Raw genomic sequence first — 20,728 nt, forward strand, 5'->3', positions numbered from 1 at the left:
AAACAAATTATATTAAAGAACTGAATACAAATTATTTCAGTCTAACATAACACATGCATGACCCATTTTTACTACACCACCAATTGGACTGCCTGAACTACAGTAGAGTCATGCAGAGATTATGCGTTGCAGTGATCAAACCAAACAGCCATTCAAAGGTCATGGTCGGTATTCAAGGTGACCGATCAAAGGAGCGGAGACAGCCGTTGTCCCCACATCCAAAGACTCAAAATTGAACCTGATGAGCGAGTGAATGTTGAGCAGTTGCGAGCACATAGGGAGGGCCGAGCGAGCACTTGTCACAGTCAACTACTCGCGAGACCGCATTTGTAAACATGCTCCTTCGCAAGAAAGCTTTTCAGTTTGTGGACACTGTTCTGTGCTCGTATCACGAGGACGCACTTGGTTTTGATGTGTGTGCTTTTTGGGACTAATTAAACTCCATAGAAGAGGTCCTTTTATAACAAAGAGAGCTGCTATCAAATGTGTCTTAATTAGGAACTGTATGATGGTGGACATTTTAGCAGGAAGTGCCATCTGATGAATGCCCTTGATATCTGATGACAGCAAAACCCCAGATGTGATGTGAGATGTGAGATGTGAGGGTCTTTTTCCTCTCTTGCCTCATCCCCCAGATGTATGCTCACCAACTTCCAGGGCTGCCAAAGAGATACACAGCACACCACGCTACACACTACACCACACTACACTACACTACACACCACACACTACACTACACACCACACACTACACAGCACACCACGCTACACAGCACACCACGCTACACACTACACCACACTACACTACACACCACACACTACACTACACAGTACACTACGCTACACAGCACACCACGCTAAACACTACACAACACTACACTACACACCACACACTACACTACACTACACAGTACACTACGCTACACAGCACACCACGCTACACACTACACCACACTACACTACAGTACACACCACACTACACTACACTATACTGAACACCACACACTACACACTACACCACACTACACTACACTACACACCACACTACACTACACTATACTGAACACCACACACTACACTACACAGTACACTACACAGAACACCACACACTACACTACACAGTACACTACACAGAACACCACACTAAACTACACAGTACACTACACTACACACCACACTACACTACCCTGTAAGCAAAATTACGTCCCCTCGACGTCCTGTAATGGTCTCTCTGAACGTTCTAAAAACGTAAATGTGTATGGTTCCCTTGACAACTCAAGGACGTTTTGCACGACGTTCCAAGACCGTCCCGAGGACGTTGCGGTGACAACTGGGAAACGTTTTCTATAGGTCCTGGGGACGTTATGCAGGACGTTGCAAGCACCTCCCGAGGGCATTGTGGTTACGTCTGGGGAACGTGTTTCTATAGGTCCTGGGGACGTTATGCAGGAAGTTGCAAGAACGTCCTGAGGGCATTGTCGTTATTCAAGGACGCACCGCGGACGTAGCAGGCACGACCGTTTTTGATGAGCTAAATGAAGAAAATAAAATAATAATAGATCGCGGAGCCTCATTTTGCTTACAGGGTGCACACACACACAAGTTCAAGTTCATTTATATTACACATTTCATATGATACGCATAGACACACACACAGACACACACGCTTACAAACTTGATTACAGACATGGGAATTGAACCGTAAACCTTCCTATTACTAAACCACATCGCTACCTACTGTACTAACACTGTCTGATTACTATTGTGTCACTTTAACAAGTTTATCACAGTGTGAGACAGCCAACAAACTTAGTTATTTTTTTCCGAGGGTTTGAGGAAAAGCATATTGTAGCGATCTCAGTGACTACGCATTGAGGGTTTTCCTTAATGATTCCTTTTTTAATTAACAGCCATGGCAGGTCACGGACGTGCGGGCAGGGAGGCAGAATAACTAGCCAAACTAAGAATGATGAAATAAAATAAATATGAATGTTTCTCTACTGATCTGTGCTATAAATGTAATGTCTGCATGATTCCAATACAATGCATACATAGGAAGGTATATCAAGTGTCTAGCTTTAACATTGAGCTTTCCGCAGGCCTTCAAGATGCTGCAACAGAACGTAGGCTAGAGCTTACCGGTCAAATTGTCTGATTGGAATTTCTTAAAAATCCCGTCTCGCAAACACAATCTGGATTTCACAACAATCCTAATATTTAGGCCTATAAAGCAAACGTGCACTGCCCTTATTATATTTTAAGGCGAGACACTACAGGTGAATAGGGTAAAAATCTTAAATAATAGGTATCACCATGAAACTTTCTCAGTTGATTAGTCATGTTTAGATGAGAAAAAAATGTATTACAAGTTTTTTGTATTTTGATGTTTGAATATGCAAATTAGGCGTTCTCATAAAATATGCGCTAATTTGCATAATGTTTAAAAGACCATGTCTGATCATGGGATAAAGCCAGGTTAAAAAAATCCTTTTCCCTTTTGTTGGCATATTAGATGGGAAAAAAAATACAGAGGGATTTATGGATATCTACTTTTGTTTTCCTGTAAATCAGAAAAGACTGTCAATAGCCTTAAAAAATTGATTTTCGCCATGTTTTGGGGGATATAATGTTATATAATTCAGGCTAGGAATAATATATTTACAAATCCCTCTGTAAATGTCTTCATAATATAGTTGGGTACAAGACTGGAAAGTTTGGTGTATATAGGTTGAACTGAAGTGGAGTTATTATCCTTGGAGTATGACAAAAAAACTCATTTTGAGAAAATCGCATTTAAAGATTCAGGAAGTGTCAAGCCATACCACGTGATGCGTCTGAGCGAATCACGTTATCAGAAACCACCGCAAACCAATGAAATTGCGTCCTTAGGTTTAAACCCCCGTTTTTGCTAACATCATTGGTTACTGCTGGAAAGGAAATGTCCATATTTGGATTAGATAACGTTGTGTGAGCGCTATAGCGCTTTCCAACGGTACCAAACATGTCAGGCATCAGAAAGCCGACATACTGCACGTTACGTTAGACTGCTAACTTTCCTGGAAACCTATGAGAATGCTGACGCCGCGAACAGACAAAATGTGAATAAATATACACATTAATGTATAATTAGGATATTTTCTTTATGCTAGTATGAAAGATTACATGTTTAGGGAGTGAACTAGCTCAAAATCTCAAAATTGACCACTGGTGAAAAAACGATGTTTTTGCCTGCCGTGACTCGCCTTAAAGGAACAGGCTAATCTGCCGTTAGAAAGTTATTTAACAACACGCATGCTGCATTTTAAATAAAGCGCAAACCCTCGGTTTCAAACGAGGAGCGAACTGAGTGACAAGGATCCAACATGGCCAAGCAGACTAGCCTTAAAAGCTTTTTTTCAGAGGCCAAACACAACTGATTAGGGTAAACCTTTTGATGAGGATGAACCTGTAATACCTGTAGTGTTGAGTCTGAATTGTATTATACTGTCTATGCCTGTGCGTGAGCGCCCCGAAGTTTGAGCCGAGAGTCAGAGATTTGGAAAAATTATAGCTCGCACTCGCAGCATATTGAAAATTGGAGCTGTGAACTTAGTTCAAAATTTTTAATTATGGACAATGAACTGAATTAGTTCATGTAGAAAGTGAACTTTTCAAACACTGAATAGCCTACCTGAAGCCCTTGATGTTCGAACAGCTTCACCAGAGAAAAAAGCCGAAATGTCGGGCGTTTCTGTCGTTATGGAGTGACAAGTTCTCTTGGCTAAGGTGCGAGGTAATTGATAGTCACAGTAAAATGTTCTGTTAGCACTGCGAAAAGGCGACGCAAAGGATTCACAAGAGGGTCGTATAATTTAAGAATCTCTTCTCTCATTGAACAGAGCAATGACCATGTTGCAGCGTCCGCAGTGGACCACAGGTAAAGGTAATGGGGACGTTTTTGAAGGACGTCCTGGGGACGTATGCTGAGAGACCAAATAAGAACATTCCCTAAAAGTCCGTTTTAAGGCTCATGCGAACGTCCCGCAGAGGACCTGCAGGTAAAGGTTATGGGGACGCTTTTAAAGGACGTCCTGGGGACTTGTGCTAACAGACCAAATTATAAGGTTCCCTAATAGTCCGTTTTAAGGCTCATGCGAACGTCACGCAGAGGACCTGCAGGTAAAGGTTACGGGGACGTTTTTAAAGGACGTCCTGGGGACGTGTGCTGACAGACCAAATTATAAGGTTCCCTAAAAGTCCGTTTTAAGGCTCATGCGAACGTCACGCATGAGGACCACAGGTAAAGGTAACGGGGACGTTTTTGAAGGACGTCCTGGACACCACACCACTACACACACTACACTACACAGTACACTACACAGGACACCACACTACACTACACACCACACACTACACTACACAGTACACTACACTGAACACCACACTACACTACACTACACTACACACTACACAGTACACTTCACAGAACACCACACTACACTACACACCACACACTACACTACACAGTACACTACACTGAACACCACACCACATTACACTACACAGTGCACTACACAGAACACCACACTACACTACACAGTACACCAAACTACACTACACAATACACTACACTACACTACACACTACACTACACAACACGCTTCACAGCACACCACGCCACACACACTACACCACACTACACACTATATTACACTACACTAAACCACACTACACTACACAGTACACTACACTACACTACATTACTCAATACACTACACTACACACTACTCTACACTACAAACTACACTACACTAAACTACATTACACTACACTACACAGTACACTACACTACTTAATACACTACACTGCACAGTACACTACACTACACAGTACAGTACAGTACAGTACACTACACTACACAGTACCCTAAACACTACACTACACAATACACAACACACTCCACTACTTAATACACTACACACTACACTACACTACACAGTACACTACACTGCACTGCACTACACTACACAGTACACTACACTACACTACACTACACTACACAATACACACCACACTACACCACACTATGTACACAGCACACTACACAATACACTACACAGTACACACTGCACAGTACACTACACAGTACACACTACAATAAACAGTACACACTACATTACAAAGTACACCACAGTACACTACACACTACAGTACACTACACCACACAGTACACACTACACAGTACACCACACTAAACACTGCGCTACACAGTACACCACGCTACACAGTACACTACACTACACAGTACACTACACCACACTACACAGTACACTACACTACACACAACAGTACACTACAGAGTACACTACACAGTACACTACACTACACAGTACACACTACACAGTACACCACACTAAACACTACGCTACACAGTACACCACGCTACACAGTACACTACACTGCACAGTACACTACACACTACACTGCACTACACACAACACTACACAGTACACACACACTACACTAGTCTTTTCACTGTTACAACAATCTAGATTCCTTCCCAGTCTTCACTCATTGCTGTGTCAGAACAAAATATCTGTTATACATCTAAAATGAATAACATGAATATATTAATGTTTATACTATTTTCTTGTATCAATCTATAAATCAAAAGATCTTTGTCAGTTTCTACTATCTGTTTATTTAATTCTATCAGCAAAATGAGAGTGGACATGAAAGCCCAGTCTCCACAAAGATGATTGAGTACAAAAGCCAGAGGAAAACGATCTGGATGGAGATCAATATCCACTTAGGTTATCGAACACAGAGCCGTATTTCTAGATGAACTGCACAGGCATGTGCTGAATCAGCATGAGGGTTATAAGGATGTGTGCAGTCAGTCCGTATGTCTGTCTGCTGGGAGCACACTGGGAGACAGACAGCACTGGACACATAGACTGTTATTTAAGAAATTCATTACACTTTAATATGGAATAGACCCAAGAAAGAAAATCGATTGGCCTTGCAGGGTCGTCACCTGTTGTTTTCAGAGCATAATCAATGGCTGATGAAAAGGTCACCCTACAAAAGGAAGGGGGGGAAACAGGATAGAGTCCCCTACTTACTATACTTCAGAGATAACATGGTGGGAAGGCCTTTACAAGTCCTAACCTTCATTCAGACAAACAGTATATCTCAGTAGGTTATATTGGTAAAGACATGGAAACAATTGTACTGTATTGTACATTCTTTAAAGTATCAGTTGCATATTTTAACAGGACATTCACTTTTTTACACTCAATTTCAGTTTAATTTACTACAGTTCAGCCTGTGTTGGCTGAACTGCACTGGCTCCCTGTCTCCTACAGAATTGATTTTAAGGTCATGTTGATCACTTATAAGGCTCTAAATGGAATAGCACCTTCATACATCTCTGAACTTTAAAAACCATATCAAACACAAAGGAACCTTAGATCTGCAAATGCCAATATGTTACCTGTACCCAAAGTGCTCCACAAGCAAAGCGGAGAAGCTGCCTTTGCCTATTATGCACCAAAGCTATGGAACACCCTACCTTTGTACGTGAAGCAGGCAAGCTCTTTTGGGGCCTGATTTACTAACAGGATTGCGCCCATTTCTGGCGTAAAATAGCGGTCGTAAACATAAAACGGTATTTACTAAGGGGCCGCAGCGCATATTAACACCTGTGGGTGTGAACAGGGGAGGTAACGTGGAGGTGGGTGGTAACGTAGGCGTGAGGCGCAATTTACATGGGCGGAGACCAGGTAAGTGCGCCTAATGATGTCATGCGTGGTATTTACTAAACTGCCTGTCGAGCGCACGTCTCCAATTTGCAGTTTTTATTTTCCGCCTCATAAAAGCACGTCTTAACCAGGAAGCGCATTTCGACTGAGTCTGAATACGTTGATATGGCAGCAGTAATAAGAGCAAGGCGAAGACATAGACAGAGGCAGCGCACAGAAAGAATTTTTTCAACTCGTATAACACTTTTTCAATTAAGCGAACCAGAAATCATTAGACGGTACAGGTTAACCAGCCACGCAATACTTCAATTACTGGACCAGATCAGAGACGACATCTAACCCTCCAACCGGAGATCACATTCCATTCAATCAGTTGGTAAACATTGCAAATATTGGCACCGGATCATTTCAAACAGTTATAGTATCAGCAGTTGATATATCTCAGCCTTCACAAATATTCACACAGGTACTCGAAGCATTGCTATGGCGCACTGGTCAATACATTTTCCCACTGCCACAGCGGAAATTATAGACATCAAACAGGACTTTTTTTGAAATCGCAAACTTTCCAAACGTAATATGAACCATTGATTGCACCCACGTCCATATATATTGTAGTGAACCCATGTCCTTGTAGAAATAATTAATCTCGCCATGTACACATCTATATTGTTATAATAGACAGTTTATGCATTAATGCCACCAATAGCATATTCTTTATAATCGTGTTCTTTTAAACATCTTGCTGTAGTCGATGGCGGGCAGAACAACAATATAGCAGCACATTGAATCAGGTTCAGTGATTGAGCGAACGTGAACCAATATATAACCAATTCGCTGAAGCTTCATTTTCTCTTCCTAAATAAATACCACGGAAAATGCGGAAAAACACCGTGCGTTAATGTGCGAACGCAGTTTAAGCAGCGGTCGCAATGTTAGTAAATCAGGCCCTATATAGGTAGTAAACACAGTTTGCCCAGCGCAGATCTGGTTTGATAAATACCAAGTAAAATGCGCAAAAACACCGTGCGTTAATTTGCGAACGCAGATTAAGAAGCGCTCGCATATTAGTAAATCAGGCCCTTGGTATCTTTAAAAAACACCTGAAAACATTTCTATATATGAGAGCATTTAGCAAGACCTGATTGGGTTAGATCTTTTAAATATTTTTATATTTTTCTTCTCTTTTCTTCTTTTTATCTTTTATATCTTCTATTGTGTAATGTGCCCCTGATTGTTTTAGATCTTTTAAATCTTTAAATATTTAAAATGTGTGAAATGTTCCTGCTTGTGTTGGATTCTTTTATTTTGTGAATGCTCCTGATTGTGTCCCTATGTAAAGCACTTTGGGTTGCATTTTTCTGGTATGAATGCAGCCCAAATTGCTTTATTAAATTATTATTATTATTATTATCATGTAAAGAGGTTTTTGGGGGGAAATCCATAAGCTCCAATACTAATTGCAGTAACAGGTTTTAAGATAGAGTTTATAATTAATCTCACCAGTGTGTAATGGCTTTTTTGTGGGGTATGTACAGTGTATAGATGGCTTTTGTGTGATGTCCAAAGCAATTTACAAAACATTAAAAAGAGACACATATTTAATTTACATTTACATCATAAAAAGGCAGTAATACTTGCCCAATGAAAAAGGAAATTCAAGAAACAATATTAGGTAGCAATTTATAAAATTAATACTATTGATCATCACAAATAACAAAACTATGACTATAGAGTAGGCCTCAAGCAAATTAACTAATTAGACAGGTGATAGTTAAAAAAGTGAGCACCACGAATGAAAAGAGTCTTGACTGAGACCTCTTGCTGCGGAGAGACAGCAAATACAACTAATGCTTATCAGGGGAGAAGTGGTCGAGAGGAAGAATAGAGCTGAATCATAGCAGGCCTGTATTGCATATAGCATATTAAGGGACATGATTTTGAGGGATGAGGGTCTGATTTTTCAAATATTAAAGAGTGTAAACCAACGAGACCTCAAGATACATGCTAAAACAAATTTGGTCATCAAATATAACTACCAAGTTGTGTGCATGTGAAGCTCAGTTTTTGAAAGATTGAGCTGAAGGTGAGGATCCATCACCCAAGCTGAAATATCACGGAGGCATGCAAAAATTTGATGCGATATTGTGGAGTCATCCTGGGGGAAAGACAAGTACAGTTGAGTGTCACCCGCATGGATAAGTGGCATCCCCATGGGAACGAATTATCTCACCAAGGAATTAGTGTTAATAGAAAAAAAAAGGGGTCGAAGTACTGCTCCTTGAGGTACACCAGTGGAGAGTTGGTGAGATTTTGACAGTGTTGTTCCTGCCATGACGCATTAAATGAATGTCCACTGAGATATGATGCAAACCAACTGAGTGCTTTCCCCGTAATTCCCAATACAGAAAGCATAGAGAGGAGTATGTCATGGTTCACTGTGTCAAAGGCTGCTGACAAGTCTGGTAAAATCAGAACCGATGACTGAGCAGAGGCCTTCACTACTCTCAATGCTTCAGTAACAAATAAAAGAGCAGTTTCAGTCCGTGTAACTAGGATTGGCTAGCCTTACTAAAGTATACAGTAGACCAAAAGCTGATGTGTCTTGACAATCAAAATGTCTCGGCGATCGAAGCAAAATGTGTTTTGCAATCAAAAACTGTAACCTTTCATAAGTGCGATTATATTCATATTTGTACAAAAATATGGCAGATTATGTAATTGGGATCAAAAGAGCTCCTCTACGACCCAATATATGCCTTTCATGAGCCTGATAGGCACTATGTGTGGTGATGGGTTGGGACATGGTGGTCATGCTCACCGGTCCCTTTCTTGCACATGTAGGGCAGGTTATAGTTGCATGGCACATCATTCCATTTGCCATCCTCTCGGCCAACCATCACCACACAGTCCTCACCGCCAGCGAAGAAGTTGTCCGGCTGGTTCTCTCGCCAGTTCTCAAAAATCTGTTGAGGGGAACAAAGCAACCTGGGTCAGATTCAGCTTTCAGACAGACACTGTAAAAGTCAACTACAACCTTTGATATTCAAAAATTACAATTATTCCTCCTTCATTCAGTCCCCTTTGTGCCATCGTAGCATAATAGATAAATGTTGATAAAAATGTAACCGATTTGCCATTGCAAACCAGGGATCTTGAGCGTGGGAGACAAGCATGCTAACTACATCGCTAACAAGACCTTACTGCTAGCCCTGTGACCAGCATATAAGGACTTGTGTGTGAGCAGGAAAAAGCACAGCTCTGACCTGTTGTGTTATGCCTCGGCAAACAGAGTTAAAATCTTTATCTTTATCTTTAACCCAGAAATAAATGCAGTTCTAGGCGAATGGGTTCGACTTTACATTGTGTGTACACAAGACTTCTCTCAACCAGCCTCATGAGTGAGTAGTGATTTTTTTTATTGGTTAGCACAGTTCAATTACTGACCTGAAACTCAAAATGCAACCAATACTCTCCACTGCAAATGGCCACTTTCACAGCTGATTGAATTTCAATAAGTCCACATGTGAGACAGAGTGGGATAAAGCAGTAGTGTGTGTGTGGGTAGTTATGGACATACAGATCATGTTACATTGGAGCAGCCATATGTGGTGCAGTGAGAGGTGGTTGGATGCCCTGATGGTCTCACCAGGTCTGTATTGTCAGTCCACTGGAAGTCTTCCTCCACTGTACGGTCATTCAGTCCAATCCAGGTGTTCTCACGACCCAGACCTGAGAAGGGAATACAGGAACATATGGACGCAGACACACAGACACACAGACACAGACACAGACACAGACACAGACACAGACGACACAGACACAGACACACAGACACACACACACACACACACACACACACCCACACACACACACACACACACACTGTCATCAGCCAGCCTTAAAGATAGATGAGTCTTTTTGCATCCCTATTTCTGAGCCACAGCATACGCCATTACAAATCAATAAACATCTAAACAAGTTTAAGTGGTGTTCCTCCTCCCGTGTTGTTACTATTGAATTGATTTTTCCTCTTTTTATAACAGGAGAGTTCTGTCATCACAAAGCTTAATCATTTGTTGAGAGGATGTTTAAACAGTCTTGGTTCCCATTCACTGCAAAAAACTGACAGAACACTCATTCTTTTAGCTTTCATTAGGTCCTTGCGAGAAGCATTATTTTTCTGCAGGAGTCTGGCTAATGCTCTATCAGGCTTCTGTCTCACTGTGGTTGTGCTGTCTGGGGAGAAGGCTAGGCTGTAGTAGTGCCCCCACGACCCTGATGAAATGTTTGAAGTGAACCATGATGGACATTAGTAATTAGCGCACCGAGAGGCAGTTTGCTTTCCCAGAACCCTAAATCACCTCTAATGGCACAGAGGAGATTAGATGGCTCAGCTGATGTTAGTCATGATTACATATAATTAGGCTGAGTGTCAGGAGACAGCCTCTCTAGCCACACAACTGAGGCCACTGCCATTGTGGTGTGAGCCACAGGCTGATACCAGACCACATTCAACCACATGGACTATGACGACCTCAGTGGAATGGACCACGTAATGGTTGAAATGATTGTATTGTAGCTATAAAACTGAACTGGGATGCCATTCCTAGTACACACCCCCCCCCCCCCCCCCCCCGGCTAGAATCAGTACATCTGAATGTATAACAAGGGGTCAAATAGGTAAGAAATAGATTCTGTAGCTCTCTTGATGACACACACATACAGGTGTGTTTAGCTGAGTGGCCATTGGGACAGGGTAGTGGGTACACACCGTTGAGGAAGTCCTGCTCCAGGGAGGAAGTCACACTGGCCAGGTGGCCGCTGTGCTCACGACAGTCCTTCTCCGCATCCTCCCATGTGTGTCGCCGTGGAAACAGACGGTAGCAGTGGCCGTGGAACTTCTTCCAGCCGTGCTCACATCCTTCAGTGTCTATGGAGGGAAAGAGACAAAGAGAGAGAGAGAGAGAGAGAGAGAGAGAGAGAGAGAGAGAGAGAGAGAGAGAGAGAGAGAGAGAGAGAGAAAAGTGACAAGGAGGAAGCGAAAGAGTAAAGTAAGTGCATTTTGGAGAGAAGAGAGGGAAATTAAATACTTAAAACAAAGCAGAAAATGAAAGAATTCAATGCATTGAAATTTCCCCTGCAAGGCACATTTCTCATTACACATTACTGTAGCACAGCTGCTTAATAGAGACACAGTGATAGAGAGGAAGAGGAGCCAATATTACTGTAACAACATTACAAGCTGAATACCAGGGAGAACAACCAATAAGAACAGAAAGAACCAGAAATGAAGTGAAGAAACCCACAAGACAAGGTCAGGTCATCAACCTTGTGTTGAATTGTCAGGATTCTGACTTTAGCCAGGAACCTTCTGATTGTTGAATGACTCTGCCATGCCAGGAGACACTGCTGCCCGGTCAATACATCTTTACTGTGATACAGTGTGTCAAGGTTCATCACATTACCACACAGCATGAGGCCTGGGTAAATTAGAGTTGATACAAGACAGCTGAAATGAAAGAGTACTCAGTACTTTAATACTGAGCTTTTCTTATTATTGAGCGGACCTTTCAGCCCTCCCACAATGCATTGCAGCACAAGAACAGGCGAGTCAGCAGCATTTGCTCGTGCTGCTAAATGCTGGCTATATAAAACCCTCCCCTGGGATAAAAAGAACCACCTTCTGCGCACCTCGCTGCTTGGCTGGGCTCTGTCACTGCTCATAGAGCTCAGACTAGAGGGGGGTTGTGCCATTTGAGAGGGATAGGGGGAGTGGCATGGAGGACGAGTAAAAGAGACGCTTGCTCTTGTTAGCTAATGCCTGTGTGGAGTGCTGGCAGCTGCTGTAAGTCTAACACATGAGCAGAGCCACAAGTGAGCCCGAGACAGACAGCAAATGACACGTACGCATAGCATGTTCGTAATGAGAATGAGAATATAAAGGACTTTCTCTGTGTGTGTGTGTGTGTGTGTGTGTGTGTGTGTGTGTGTGTATGTGTGTGTGTTTGTGCGCATGTGTATACAGTATGTGTCTGTGTGTCTATGTGTCTGCGAGACAGAGACAGACAGAGAGAGAGACATAGTGTGTTCAGTATGTGTGTGAGAGAGATTGAAAGAGGGATTCAAAGTTAAAGTCAAATGGGAGTGAGAGAAAGGGAGAAAAGGAGAGAGAGAGAGAGAGAGAATGCCTACAAGAGTAGTAATAGAGAAAGACAGGGAGAGAAAGACGTGATTAAAGCACCGCAGGGTGACAATTAACATCACATCAACAAATTGTCTGGGGACAGCACAATGGCAGTTTGGAGTTTCCAAAATGACACTTCTTCTCTGTCTTCTCTCTCCCACAGATTTCCTCAGTGCATAACTTCGATTCATGTCAAACCCAGAAAAGGCGGCTGTAAAGCATCTGTTGTTCTGGTTGGGGGAGCATGTCAGTGTTTCTAATTCCTGTGAAGACAAGTCCATAGAGGTGGTGATGGAACTGAGCCTCATGCCCCCCATCCTACAGGGCTGTGGCCCCAGGACTGATGGAACTGAGCCTCATCTTACAGGGCTGTGGCCCCAGGACTGATGGAACTGAGCCTCATCCTACAGGGCTGTGGCCCCAGGACTGATGGAACTGAGCCTCATCTTACAGGGCTGTGGCCCCAGGACTGATGGAACTGAGCCTCATCTTACAGGGCTGTGGCCCCAGGACTGATGGAACTGAGCCTCATCTTACAGGGCTGTGGCCCCAGGACTGATGGAACTGAGCCTCATGCTCCTCATCTTACAGGGCTGTGGCCCCGAATGTTTGTAGAACCTTTTCTCTATGAAGAGATATTTGTTGTCCTCAAACATATTCTTCTCAAATGGCATTATATCACTGATAAAGAACCCTTCTTGTTCTTAATGGAACATTTTAGGGCTATTTCACGGAACCAGGCCATCATTTTGGAGGCGACACAGAAGGAAGGATAATTTTCATTTGCAATTTTTTTCCCCATCTTACCCCACTGTAGGAATAAATTGTGCCTCTCATTTCCAAAGGAGGATCTACCAGCACTTAGAAACAAAACAAACATAAAGAAATAAATAAATCATTAATTACAATCACCCTCTGCTTGCCTCACATAACTGATAATATCAAAACAAGTGTGGCCTCCTGCCACCTCCCTGCCCCTGCCCCTGCCCCTGGCCCAGATCCAAGCAGCCCGTAGAGGCCTGTGTGACGGCCATTCAGTCTGTGTTCAGTATTCTGCAGGCCCCCTCTGGTGTGCTCACCCCGCATGCTTATTCTGCGCATTAGCCAGGCACGCTCAATGCATCATCATTAGCGCTGGCGTTGAGGGCCAGGATTGCAGGAGACGAGAGCCTGAGCATCTGTGGGCGTAAGGAGGTGAGAGGAGAAGGGGGGGGGGGGGACTACCAGGGGGGCATTGGCTAGTTAGACAGAGGGTTCAGGGGCAGTCAAACTACTACTAGTATTGGTGCTTGGAATCTGGGGCAGAGAGGGTGGCAATGACTCCCACAACGAGACCACATCAAAGCACAGTTGATTGGGGTTATGCCATGTTATTGGTGTTGTGCCATGTTATTTGTGGAGCATCTTGTTCCGACTCAACTGGGGAGACGTTGAAAGAACTGCCAACAACCAAGCGAAATGGAGGACATTGGTCAATGGCCTATGCGCCCAAGAGGAGCAAAGGGCATAAGAAGATCTTGCACCGCCACTAGGAGGCTCTCTAGTCAGTAGGGCAGTAATATGTAGCTGGCTGTGTACCTTGTCCATGTCAAGGATTGGTATTTATTAGCCCTTTAATCTCTCTTGAAGTTGAAAGAATCAAGAAAATATAACTATTGTATAACATGTAGTTTGTTATGTAGAATCCCAGCTGAGAACTGTTTTTAAATGTATGCTGAAACTTGGCAGTGGAGTTCAGAATGGACATCCGAAAAGCCGGCTCTGGCTGATACGGTGTAGGATGTTAGAGTGCAGGTGTAAGTCATCCATTTTAATGAGGAGCTGTGCTGCGGTGGCATTGCTGCTGCTTACCCCGGGCGCAGGTATCCCCGTTGTAGCTGGGCAGACACAGGCAGCTGAAGGAGTCCACTTTGTCCACACAGGTGCCTCCATTCAGACACGGGCTCGACTGGCAGTCATCCACATCTGTGAAAGGGACGACACACGGGTGACAGCAATACCAGTTAGACAACACACAGGTGACGGCAATACCAGTTAGACAACACACAGGTGACAGCAATACCAGTTAGACAACACACAGGTGACAGCAATACCAGTTAGACAACACACAGGTGACAGCAATACCAGTTAGACAACACACAGGTGACAGCAATACCAATTAGACAACACACAGGCGATAGCAGTACCACTTAGACAACACACAGGGGAAAGCAGTAGCAGTTAGAGATACTTAACTGTACACCCCCCCTCATCACTACACACACACACACTGCTTGAGTCATTTCGATTTTTTGGCACAAAGTCAAGTGAATTTTTTTTTTTTAATATAAGAACCTTTAGTTTATTTATATGACACTTTATATTATTAATGATATTATTATGTTTTAACCACCTCACATTAACAAAAGAACATGAATCCCTTCACCCTCCTAAAAGGCAGAAAAAGCTGCATGATCAAGAGTAGTGTGCATGCCTGACTAGCTGCATGATCCAGAGTAGTGTGCATGCCTGACTAGCTGCATGATCCAGAGTAGTGTGCATGCCTGACTAGCTGCATGTTCATGAGTAGTGTGCATGCCTGACTAGCTGCATGATCAAGAGTAGTGTGCATGCCTGACTAGCTGCATGATCAAGAGTAGTGTGCATGCCTGACTAGCAGCATGTTCATGAGTAGTGTGCATGCCTGACTAGCTGCATGATCAAGAGTAGTGTGCATGCCTGACTAGCAGCATGTTCATGAGTAGTGTGCATGCCTGACTAGCTGCATGATCATGAGTAGTGTGCATGCCTGACTAGCTGCATGATCATGAGTAGTGTGCATGCCTGACTAGCTGCATGATCAAGAGTAGTGTGCATGCCTGACTAGCTGCATGATCAAGAGTAGTGTGCATGCCTGACTAGCTGCATGATCCAGGGTAGTGTGCATGCCTGACTAGCAGCATGTTCATGAGTAGTGTGCATGCCTGACTAGCTGCATGATCAAGAGTAGTGTGCATGCCTGACTAGCTGCATGTTCATGAGTAGTGTGCATGCCTGACTAGCTGCATGATCATGAGTAGTGTGCATGCCTGACTAGCTGCATGATCATGAGTAGTGTGCATGCCTGACTAGCTGCATGTTCATGAGTAGTGTGCATGCCTGACTAGCTGCATGTTCATGAGTAGTGTGCATGCCTGACTAGCTGCATGATCAAGAGTAGTGTGCATGCCTGACTAGCTGCATGATCAAGAGTAGTGTGCATGCCTGACTAGCTGCATGATCAAGAGTAGTGTGCATGCCTGACTAGCAGCATGTTCATGAGTAGTGTGCATGCCTGACTAGCTGCATGATCATGAGTAGTGTGCATGCCTGACTAGCTGCATGATCATGAGTAGTGTGCACAAGGGGGTGCAACGGCGGTCTCTGGAACTTCCGCACAGGAGGCCATTTTGAGGACGGAATAGCTTCCGGGAGGGATCAGTGGTACGTTAGGCAGGGTTCACGCTAGACTTTTTCTTGGCCGGACAAATGTCCGACGCTATTCCAGAATATCGGCCATTTGGAATGTCTACCGGACGTTATTCACTAATAGCCTAATTGAATAACCACCAAAACTCAAAATGAGAAACGACACAAATTAACGACACAAATCGTTGTGCTGATAGAGGTTAGCACCACATTGAAAATCAGGAGCTTCCAAACACTCAAGTAATTCTGTCAATCCGCAAAACTGATTACTTGGGATGTCACGTTTAGCCATGTGATACACCACTTTCATTTGTGCCACGAGTGCGTCTCTTTTAGATTTAGTGGCGTTATCGCAGTGCACTCTCATTGCACTTTGCTGCTGTGTTAGGGACATAGCGGCTCTGTGGTCAGATGACTCGCTATGGTCAACTAAGGCAGATATTTTTAAATTGATGGAGCCTTTCGTTAAGCCGTTTAACTTGCCTGCTCTCTCACAAATGCTACAGAACATTGTGTCTCGACCATCCACCTTTTCCGACCTTAGCCAACGGAATTGCTCGACCCATTCAGCTTTAAAACTCCTTTTAAGTTTTTTGGCAGGCGCATTTCCTAAATCCGTCGGGGCCTCGGATGATGTACTTGGAGTCGAATCATTTCTTGACGAATCATTAGGCCTATCAAGGCTATCAGTTGTCTTTTTGAAGAACTGACCGAGACACGTCTGCTTAGCCATTTTGAAATTTTGTTATTGTTTATTTTAGTGAACAGTTTTTAGCGGGGAAACCAGCCTGCGTGTGTTGCGGAACCTCGACCAGCGCATGTTCCGAATGCAATCCAAATCTGCTTTAGAACTTTTTTTTAAATGACATAGCAGGCTGATTATATTCAGGTTTATGTTACAGTTGTTTTGTTGGTTTCATATGTTACTGATTAATCATAGCCTACATACATATTTTCTATCGGACATTTGGGCCGTTTACATGTTATTATACCGGCCATTCATGCCTTCAATCGGCCAATGTCCGGCCATAGCCGGCTAACGTGAACACTGACGTTAGGTAACGTCAGTGATCTTCACAATCGTTTACACTCTTATCTCGCGGAAATTTTGACGGATTTACAAATGACTTGATTTACAATCATCATTACCTTGGTAATAATCTGGATGCTTGAACATGTTGAAATGTGCAGCTTAATTGTGTATCACTGCTATTGTGTATCAGTCATTTTACATCAATTGGCGAGGCATAATTGTTCTTTATTTTCAATATAACTTAAGTTGCACATAATAAAACTGAAGTTGCACATGATTTCCAATCGGGTTGGTTTGTTAAACATCTTACATTATGACAGGAAATTGCTGACTTTATTGCCAATGAAGATGCCATAATTTTGTGCAGCCTGCTCTATCGAACGCTCCCTTGAAACGAGACCTGTCAACGAGACCGGTCATGTTATTTTCATATGAAAACCCATGTTTATAATTCTTCATAAGTATGTAGTGCCATAAGAAATATCTTACGTTTATAACAAACCAACCCGTTTGAAAATCGGTTGAAAATTGAGCAGGTTCTGGTTATTTAAAAAGTACCACTACCAACACAATGTTAAGGGGGAGTGAGCTATACCGTCCTCAAAATGGCCGAAATTGCTCGAATTGTGCGGACATTCGACTCCGTCGGCAAGAAACGCAGGCAGGATATCTAGCCTTTATATAGATATCTATGAGTGTGCATGCCTGACTAGCGGCATGATCCAGAGTAGTGTGCATGCCTGACTAGCTGCATGATCCAGAGTAGTGTGCATGCCTGACTAGCTGCATGATCCAGAGTAGTGTGCATGCCTGACTAGCTGCATGATCCAGAGTAGTGTGCATGCCTGACTAGCTGCATGATCCAGAGTAGTGTGCATGCCTGACTAGCTGCAGTTTTGGCATGTGTGAGGAACATGAGCTTTGGCTAAGCTGCTATGGCCAAATGAATGCAGAGCTTTAGCTTGCCAAGGAACATTTACATTCAGTCTGGGCAGATGCCAATTACCCCTTCTTACACACACACACACACACACACACAAACACACACGTACAAACAAACACAGACATATCAAACACACCATACATACACACTCACACAACATTGCTCTAAATCCTACTGTCAGCCTAATAGACAAAGCTTTTAGACCAACTATCTAAAAGGCTGACCGACTGACTTGAGGACCAATGAAATGACATAACAAAAATAAAGCCAATCAATAGGGAAAACCCTACTTCTTAAACTGCATATCAATCAGTCTGAAAAGGGCATCCACTTAATCCTGCTGCCAGGCGGACAGATACACCACAGAGATAAGAGAGAAACCCACCCATTAAACCACTCCTGACTGACTCGCCAGCTAATTAAATGGCAGGCCAAAGATAAAGCAACCAATCGATGCCCTAACAAATCAATCAATCTTCCATTGATCTATCCACAGAAGCCCCACTCCAATTCCTGTAGTCCAGCTCTGAGACATTAAGGAACAAGATGAGGGAACAGCCCGCAAGGACATCCTGACTGACAAACCAGACAACTGAGGTGACAAATGATAGATAGGCAAAGGCTAAGACACAAACCATGTAGTCATCTAAATGCAGTGTATGTTTGCTGTGCACGTGTGTATGTTATATGTACCTAGAAGTATGTACTTCTTGCACGTGCAGGTGTGTATGTATATTGGAATGTAAATCATTTTCAACCTGTTTTATAATCTATCTATCTTCCTCTCTGCCCTTACTTCCATATGTATGTGTGGATTCATATATCTACATATAAAATATGTTTGGTTTCTCAGTAAACCAAGCAGGCTTTTTTTTCTGTGCAAGCCTTCAGTGCAAGATCAAAGATTCCATTGCAAGATGAGAACATTTATGAGAGAAAAACATCTGTGTGAGATACTTTCATGTGAATCATCACTCCGATGCAAAAGGATCAAAACGATACACTCGCAAAGCTTTCACTTTTTCCAGATAGAGTAACTAAATCCATCCATCTAGTCAAAAGAGAGACAGTCCACTGTATCTAGGCTTTCACTGTTCCTGTGGGTATTCTACAGAGTAAACTGATGATGGTCTCCTAACTTATTATCCATACTTAGGCATCACCTGTATGCCCACGAGAACACAGACGGCCACAGACACCTGCATCGGACAAGCGGCTCCCGCTTTAAATATGACATGGCATGCTCCTGAGGACACTGTAATTATTCTGGCGTGTCTCTCTGCCAAGAGCGGCAAATGGCCAAAATCCATTAAAAACCCAGCTGGCGTTCAGGCGTCTCTGCCAGTCAGCCCACATGCGCCCTCCACTGCCTGTGCACAAATCCTTTGAGGTCCGAACTGCATGGGGTGAAACAGAATGGTGTGACATATAGTGGATGATGACAGATGAAGAGGCAGAGAGAAAGGGAGAGGGAGAGAAAGAGAGAGAGAGAGGTGGAAGAGAAAAAAGGGATTTAAATTCAATTATTGAGCATGTTCCTTGCTGTGACTCTCTAAAGATAATTCCATCCATGTTCAAGCAGATATTGTCTGTCCCTCTTTCTGATGTGAAAAGCATTTTAAGTTCAAAAGAAGAGTTGGGCTGGATCAGCAAACCCAGCACAGGTCACATCCCAGTATGGCCTTAAAGCAACAGCTTTTAAAAGTATGTTTTTATAGGCAACTAGTTTTGGTATCATCTTCAAATTCATATGATGTTATATGGGCATGCTAACGACATACATTTTTTCTCACAGGTATAAATATACTTGTGGTGGTAGCCAGCAGAAAGGGCTAGCATTACAGTCAAGCCACATTTTATTACGTTACAGACATATTTCTACAATAGATTTAGTTCATTTTTTTTCCTCAAAAGTCTTCACAAAATAGCCCATAATGACAAAGTGACAACAGGTTTTTTTTTTGGTTATTTATTACAAATCTAAATGTAAATTATCTGTGTGCACCCTTTGATTTGACACCCAAAAGTGAGCTGAGGTGCATTTTGTTTCCACTGATCCTGCTTCTACAACTAAATTGGAGTCCACCTGTGATGAATTCAATTGATTAGACATGATTGGGGATTGCCAACACCTGCCTAAATAAGGTCCAACAGTTGAAAGAGAATGTCCAAGCCATGGGATCAAAGGAATCATCTGCAGACCTCATAAACAGGATTGTGTCAAGGCATAGATCTGAAGAAGGGTACGGAAAAAGCCTGCATCACAGCCCGCTTGGAGTTTGCCAAAAGGCACCTAGAGGACTCTCAAACCATGACAATCAAGATTCTCTGGACTGATGAAACCATAATTTCACTGAAACCATAATTTGACCTGAA

General features: G+C 43.0%; 1 protein-coding gene across 1 annotated transcript in view; it reads right to left on the reverse strand.

Annotated features, from left to right (window-relative positions):
- The window catches only part of ncana (neurocan a), a gene marked incomplete at both ends in the record, with an annotated part of 76,147 nt that overhangs the window by 10,496 nt on the left and 44,923 nt on the right, over positions 1-20,728 (reverse strand). The window contains 4 exons of the mRNA XM_080836284.1: positions 9,564-9,708; positions 10,392-10,474; positions 11,517-11,675; positions 14,781-14,894. Of these exons, the coding sequence (XP_080692410.1) occupies positions 9,564-9,708; positions 10,392-10,474; positions 11,517-11,675; positions 14,781-14,894 (501 nt within the window). The remainder of the gene's footprint in view (positions 1-9,563; positions 9,709-10,391; positions 10,475-11,516; positions 11,676-14,780; positions 14,895-20,728) is intronic.

The sequence above is a fragment of the Sprattus sprattus genome (genome assembly GCF_963457725.1).
Source record: "Sprattus sprattus genome assembly, chromosome: 4".
NCBI classification, from domain to species: domain Eukaryota; kingdom Metazoa; phylum Chordata; class Actinopteri; order Clupeiformes; family Clupeidae; genus Sprattus; species Sprattus sprattus.